This window comes from Elgaria multicarinata, chromosome 3 (genome assembly GCF_023053635.1).
Source record: "Elgaria multicarinata webbii isolate HBS135686 ecotype San Diego chromosome 3, rElgMul1.1.pri, whole genome shotgun sequence".
Classification (NCBI taxonomy): domain Eukaryota; kingdom Metazoa; phylum Chordata; class Lepidosauria; order Squamata; family Anguidae; genus Elgaria; species Elgaria multicarinata.
The window spans coordinates 2,420,310-2,427,936 of record NC_086173.1 but is presented as its reverse complement, the minus strand read 5'-3'; the positions used below and the strand labels follow the sequence as shown (position 1 = coordinate 2,427,936).

Genomic DNA, 7,627 nt, shown 5'->3' with positions numbered 1-7,627 from the left:
AAGTGAGGACTGTTCAACATCTGAAGCAGAATGAGGTGGTAGAACAGGCTGGAATGATGCAGACTACTGGTGGGAATCATATTCTTGAGTGTTTTGGTGCATTAGAGCTCCCTGGAAATAGAAAAGAAGAATAGATGACAAAGTCTTATTGATTTATTAATTACATTTATAGCCCACCTTTTCTCCTCCGAGGAACCCAAGGTAGCATACATAATCCTCCTCCTCTCCATTTCTATCTATTCTTGTGACAGAATATTTCTTCCTGGTGTGATAGTTTTCTATTTGCATGGAGTTTTAAAAACATTTATTATGGTAATTTAAAAATGGATCCTCCTGTCTGAAGTAAAGCAGACCATGCTACCACCTCCTTTTCTTGCCTGAGGAGGACTTCAAGACAACACAAAACATTACAATGGCCATTCGGAGACCCAGTTGATTTACATCAGTGGTTCCCAAAGTGGGCTGTACTGCCCCCTTGGGGGCAGTGGGATTGCATGAGGGGGCGTTAAGAGGCAAGGGGGCAGCAGAGGGGCACTCGAGGTGGTCTTTTCCGAGAAGCGCCTCTCCAGAAGGTCTTAAAACCCAGGGACATTTTTATGGGAGAAGGTAGTTTGGTCCCAAGCCATATAGCGGAAGAATCCACACATGTATTAATACTGTTTAAGAAGAGTCCTTTTAACGGTGAATTGAAATGTTTCAAAAGCACCAAAATGCGAATGAAGAGACATACCCTGCTTGGTGTGCCCCGCCATGCTGGCTGCAAAACAGAGGCATTCGCTCTCTTTTCCCTCCCTCCCTCAGCAAGCCTGTGGCGGGTGCTTTGGATTTTGAATAAATATTAAATTAATTGTTACTGTTTTGAATTTTATTGTTATTATCTTCCTTAGTGGGTCGTTGAAAGCTGCTATTCTGAATAATGATTTTTATAGGGTAGGGTAGGGGGCACTGGGCATGAGTTTGTGGAACCAAGGGGGCGGTGACCTGAAAAAGTTTGGGAACCACTGATTTACATGATGATGTTTAGGAGGAATGTTATTCCTGAGCCAATAGCAAACCAGAGCACACAGTTGTCTGTGAACTGGAGTGTTTGAATACCTGATTTCCCTTTCAGCTACTCATTGTACAGATACCCCTCCCCCAGTCCCAATGCTATTATGTCCTTTGTGCATTTTATTTATTTATTTATTGCATTTCTATACCGCGCAATAGCTGAAGCTCTCTGGGCAGTTCACAAATTCAGTTTTTGCACCAAGGAAGCAGGAGTAAAAAAAAAAAAATGCAGGCTGGACAAGTAGAAACAGCCGCACAGTTCTCCGGATCGTAGTCATGATATATTTAATACATAAGATGAGCATTTGCAAATCAAGACGCAGAAATGAAAAGGAAATAACGCTGAATGCCAGCAGGTCTTCTCCCTAAAGATTCTTTGGGGTACGGTAAAAAAGATGATCAAATCATTACTGCGAGACAGAGGAACACCTCCCTGCCCTGTCCCCGTCCCCCACACTTTAATGTTTAGAAAGTGTCCCCCCCCAAATTCTCTTTCTAAAAACAACAGTTGCCTAAAGTCTTTGTCCAGCTGATCCCGGAAGGTCAGAGCTGCGGAGACGGCCCTGGCAGTGACCCTATGTGCGTTTCTGGACTCTGAAGAGCTGAGTCAAAGGAGCCAGGTAGCACATCAATCATGCTGTCATTTTGAGGAGTTTCACCTTTCAAAAAGTCGTCTTCCTCTTCACTTTTGCTCTCCCTGACGATGTCTGTAGCCTCTCTGAGGTCCTCAGCACTTTCCTCTTCCCAGAACTGATACAGAGGGTCAATTACGTCCTTGGATCTTTTGAGACTGTAAGAATCGATATTTTGCTTTTTTATCGATACACCTACTTTGCTTGATTGACCCATAAACTGGCTAGACTTTGGGCCAGATCTACACCAAACAGGATACAACACTTTAAAAACGGTTTGAATACGGTATATGTAATGTGTCCTGGGCCTGAACAGTTGTCAAAATCATTATAAACCGTTATAAGCAGTAGTGTAGATCCCGTAGTGAGGACCTTCTCTCTCATGGATTATGCATTAGGAAGGGTAATCTCTTTTTTAAATGTTTTTAAAATCCTTAGAGTATGGAATATTTTCTGCCTTTTGCTGGGAGCGAGGGAAAAACTGCTGGCAAATCACAGCCATGCTGCTACACTCCTAGTTGTCTTCATCGTTTTCTATGGGCGGCTCTTACTTTCACCCAGGGTAGGGGTGAAAATCACTTCAAAAGTAACTAGGAAAGTCTGTCTCCAAAGCATGTTTGTACTCTTCATTTTAAAAAAACTTCTATGCTTACCCCCCCCACCACTTTTCCCATCTCATGACAACTTTCGTAATTGTAACCTCTCCGCTCCCTCGCCAAGGGCAGGATCCACACTACTGCTTATAACGGTTTATAATGGTTATGACAACAGTTTAGGCCCAGGACACATTACAAATACAGTTTTCACACCGTTTTAAAAGTGTTATATCCTGCTTGGTGTAAATCGGCCCCTGATTGCTGCCATCTGGCGGACAAATCACGTTTGAACCCCGTTCAAGGCTTCTGTCACTCTTTTGCCTTACGAAGAAATCACGCGATTGCATCTCCTTTGCTCTTTGCTGCAGTCTGGTGGATTTACACCTGACCCGCTACTACAGAGGTCATGAGAATGCAAATATGAACACTAGCACAAAAACCATCCTGTAGTGGCAGCCCGCTGAACTTAAACTAGCATGTCAAGAACAAGAAGGGGGTAGGTAACCCCCAAACTAAGGTAGGCCAAGCTGGGTAATTTTATGTCCTGGACCTAGTGGTCTTTCAAAGCCCCCCCCCCCCTTTTTGACAGTCATGTGTATTACTTCAGTTGTGAAGAATGCAACTAATGTCTTTTCACCACCACCATTCCATGCTTTACAACTGTTATTACATTCCTGGCGTTTTAAAGCAAACAAAGAAAAACATTTTGCCAACCATGATAAAAAGCTTAGAATCACTTAAACCGAAGGACACCGAATGGCCATTGAAATGTCCCAAAAGAAAGTACTTCTTCACAGAGTGTATAGTTAAACTATGGAATTAATTACCACAAGACTTAGTAATAGCCACCAAATTCATGGAGAAGGTTATCAATGTCTACTGGTTCTGTTGAACTCATGTTTAGCCTGGAGAAGAGAAGATTGAGGGGAGACATGATAGCACTCATCAAATACTTAAAAGGTTGTCACACAGAGGAGGGCCAGGATCTCTTCTCGATCCTTCCAGAGTGCAGGACACGGAATAACGGGCTCAAGTTAAAGGAAGCCAGATTCCGTCTGGACATCAGGAAAAACTTCCTGACTGTTAGAGCAGTACAACAATGGAATCAGTTCCCTAGGGAGGTTGTGGGCTCTCCCACACTAGAGGCCTTCAAGAGGCAGCTGGACAAGCATCTGTCAGGCATGCTTTAGGGTGGATTCCTGCATTGAGCAGGGGGTTGGACTCGATGGCCTTGTAGGCCCCTTCCAACTCTGCTATTCTATGATTCTATGATTCGGAGGCACTGGAAAATGGTTCTTCTATGTAACAAAATACCACTGCAAATGGGTATTCATAAGGGCACATGATCCTGTCAAATGAATAGTTGGGCCTCAGTTTACTTTTAATATGTAATCTTCTATCACTTGCTATCGGACTAACAATACTTTCTAGACTCGCAGATCTGTTTCAGCCATCTGAGGACTCCGGGGATAGTGATAACATGAACTTCCTGGATTAATTTGCCACTAGTTTACATGCCATAAACATCAGGAAACCATCATGTCTCTCTACAGGTGTTTTTGTAGGATACAATTGTTTTCAAACTTTTGATCCCTTATGAAGTTTTCTCTTACATATTGAACTTTTCAGTTCTTGAAAGACACCTTACCTTGTGTAAAATGTAAATGAATATTTTGATGACAGCAACATATTTGGAGGACTATATTAAGGTTACAGGGGTCTAAGAAAAAAAGGTTGAATTGGATGTTGGAGAAATGCAAGACATGTAGACAAGCCTGCCCCGTGGGCTATCCTTCAGGAACCCTGTCTTGATATTATTTATATAAATATTCTAGCTAACACAATCTTGTTTGGGAAGGTGCCTCTCAATTCCAAGATATAGAATTAGTTATGCACAATTATTTTATTTCAGCTCCCACTTCCTTTTTAAATTGGGAAGTATTTTTATTTTGCGCCCTTAGACCTTTTTATGTCAATTATTTTTGCCATCTTGGAAGTAACAGCCACTCACATAAACATAAACACACACACACACACACACACACACAAATCAATTGGGCTTTTTTCTTTCATTTTAATTCATTTCTAGTCTTACGCAGAGCTCCTGCCAGGTTTCGTAAGGTCAGCCTGCAACACTGAAGGCAATGTGGCTAGCCATGGATGGCAACCAAGCCATTACAGTAAAGAACAAGATGACATGGTCAGACCTTTATATGCAGCTCGGCCAGTCTTTGGGAGGTTGTGAATATGCACTCCTCCTCATTCTGAAAACACAAAAATACAACTTGGTTTTACAAGCCCAAATTACTTGGGGCAACATAAAAAATATTCAGTGAGCTGTGTATTCCGTGTCCTGTTTATTCAAGGCTTCATTGGCATGTTGGACTCTTGATGAATTTACAGAATTTACAAAGAATTTCAGGTTTGTGGGGTTTCAATCATGCCGGTTTTTAAAAATGGTTTGCTCTTTCTGACTCAGACAAAGAGAGAGAATGAAAATATTTTCAGAAAGGAAACAGACTAGGGGCCAAGTCGTTGATTAGAAATAGGGCCTTTGAAGTCACAGCACTTCAAATGAGGGTATGGAAGCGTAATTGAGGATTCCACCATAATGTTGAGAGTTAATGTTATGTGGGTTAATTTCTAAAAAGGTGTTGGGGCTTGGAAGCTACACTGTGTCACCCGTAAAACTTCTACAAGAGTCTGCAGTACAGAGACTATTATTATTATTATTATTTATTTATTTATTTATTTATTTATTTATTTATATAGCACCATCAATGTACATGGTGCTGTACAGAGTAAAACAGTAAATAGCAAGACCCTGCCGCATAGGCTTACAATCTAATAAGACTAACAATGCAATCGTATGCACGTCTACTCAGAAATAAACCCCATTGAGTTCAAGAAGTTTTACTTCCAGGTAAGTGCAGACTAAATATATGAACGGAAACTGAGCCCCAAACCAGGTAGGGACTAAGCAGTATAGGACTTGCCCTACTATTTTCACTTATGTGGGGAAAAAAGAGGTAGTGAAACAAGTAGATAGGTTTGTTTGTTTAGGCTGGGAGAGTGGCTTCAGTTGTTTAGGTGTTGGGGCTGAATTATTTGTTGTATTTGCATCGAATTTGAATCAGTGATGAACAAACATGATTACCAAGAATGAAAGAGCCATCAGCTAGTTTATCACATTAGGCAACACTAGGAATTACAGCACAACACTCTGCGCATGTTGAAACAGCATTTATTCACGCATAACTAGCTAAGTCTAGAGGAAAAGCACACTAAGGACCAGCATCCTAGAAGAAAAGAGTCAGTTCTGAACAGGTCTTTTCGCTTTGTCCCACCATCTTCCAGGGAGATGGAACACTACACCAAACTACATTACTAGCGTAGTTGTCCCCGATTCTCCCTTTCTTATTCCTCTGTCAGAAAAACAGGCTTGTACTTCTCATCAAAAAGTTTCTCATTGGCTTCCGAGTGCAAGTTATTGAAAGAAACTGTCCTGAGATGCTCTGGCAGATTTCGAAACTCCTCATCGTTAATGTCTGAATTCTGCATTTTGGAGTGCAAAACCCACCAATGCCCCCAGAAGCCCACATCAAGGACATGGCTGGGAAACTCTATCCAGCGTGGCTTCAGGTACTTGCAATGCACTTGGTAGAGGTCGGCTCCCGTGTCGAAAGGCACCTCGTACACGAGAGAGAAAAAGAGCAGGCTCTGGAAGCGGAGCTGGCCCCGGTTCCTCAGCTTCAGCAGCCGCTGGACGTGCCCTTCTGAGCTGCTGCTGCGGGTCCAGGGTGAGAGGAGAAGGAGGGCGCCTGAGGCTTCCAGGAGGCTGGCCTCGAAAGAGGTTTCGCAGGGGCTGCGGAGGCTGCAACTAACCACTCCGGCCAGCAGCGAGACATAAAGGCCAGCTTTCCCTGGGCGCTGCCGGACGCCCTGAGCCACATCTTTGCAGGCTTCGGCATAGTCGTGTAGGAGGCTTTTGCACCACGAAGCTGGGGAAAAAGAGAGAGAAAGGCCCCGTTCAGAAGACACCTTAAACCGTGGCTTTAACCCTGGTCGTTAAGCCAGAAAGCCGGTCTCTGTTCAGAAGACACCTTAAACCGTGGCTTTAACCCTGGTCGTTAAGCCAGAAAGCCGGTCTCTGTTCAGAAGACACCTTAAACCGTGGCTTGAACCCTGGTCGTAAGCCAGAAAGCCGGTCTCTGTTCAGAAGACACCTTAAACCATGGCTTGAACCCTGGTCGTTAAGCCAGAAAGCCGGTCTCTGTTCAGAAGACACCTTAAACCATGGCTTGAACCCTGGTCGTTAAGCCAGAAAGCCGGTCTCTGTTCAGAAGACACCTTAAACCATGGCTTGAACCATGGTGAAGAAAGCAAAAAAAAAAAAAAGCCTTATTCACCATGGTTAAAGCCATGGCTTAAGGTGTCTTCTAAACACCGCCATGGTTCAAGCCATGGCTTAATGTGTCTTCTGAACACGGCCATGGCTTAAGGTGTCTTCTAAACACCGCCATGGTTAAAGCCATGGCTTAAGGTGTCTTCTGAACACCGCCATGGTTAAAGCCATGGCTTAAGGTGTCTTCTAAACACCGCCATGGTTAAAGCCATGGCTTAATGTGTCTTCTGAACACCGCCATGGTTAAAGCCATGGCTTAAGGTGTCTTCTAAACACCGCCATGGTTAAAGCCATGGCTTAATGTGTCTTCTGAACACGGCCATGGCTTAATGTGTCTTCTAAACACCGCCATGGTTAAAGCCATGGCTTAAGGTGTCTTCTAAACACCGCCATGGTTCAAGCCATGGCTTAATGTGTCTTCTGAACACGGCCATGGCTTAAGGTGTCTTCTAAACACCGCCATGGTTAAAGCCATGGCTTAAGGTGTCTTCTAAACACCGCCATGGTTAAAGCCATGGCTTAAGGTGTCTTCTGAACACCGCCTTGGTTAAAGCCATGGCTTAAGGTGTCTTCTGAATGGGGAGCCTGGAGCTGCGCGGGGTGACGCGACGGGAAGAGTCCGGGGACGGTGTCGGGGCCGTTCTGGCCGAGGGGCGGCGCGCTGTCAGAGCTGCCCGAAGCGCGGGGCGGCGGGGCCTGCTGCCGGCGGCGGCTCACGGCACCCAGCGACGACGGTGGGGCCGGCCTGGTGCCGCCCGAACTCCCCCCTCCGCCGCTCACCCAGCCGGCCGGCGCGGAGCCGCCCCCAAAGCCGCCGCTTCTCTTCCGCCTGGCCCAGACCCGGAGGCTCCGTCATGGCGGAACTGCATGAGAAATGGCTTCCAGCCGGACCCTAAAGCGAGCCGGACCGGAAGTGAGGAAGGAAGGAAGGCGCGTGGCCAACG

The 7,627-nt window shown here is 45.0% G+C and overlaps 1 protein-coding gene across 1 annotated transcript; it reads right to left on the bottom strand.

Annotated features, from left to right (window-relative positions):
- Nucleotides 1-5,506: 5,506 nt before the first annotated feature.
- On the bottom strand, nt 5,507-7,557 carry TIMM29 (translocase of inner mitochondrial membrane 29). Its single transcript, XM_063123024.1, has 2 exons — nt 7,464-7,557; nt 5,507-6,279 (listed from the first exon to the last, which is right to left on the bottom strand). The coding sequence occupies exons 1-2, from the start codon at nt 7,537-7,539 to the stop codon at nt 5,696-5,698; spliced, it is 660 nt and encodes a 219-aa protein (XP_062979094.1). The 5' UTR covers nt 7,540-7,557; the 3' UTR covers nt 5,507-5,695.
- Nucleotides 7,558-7,627: the final 70 nt, after the last annotated feature.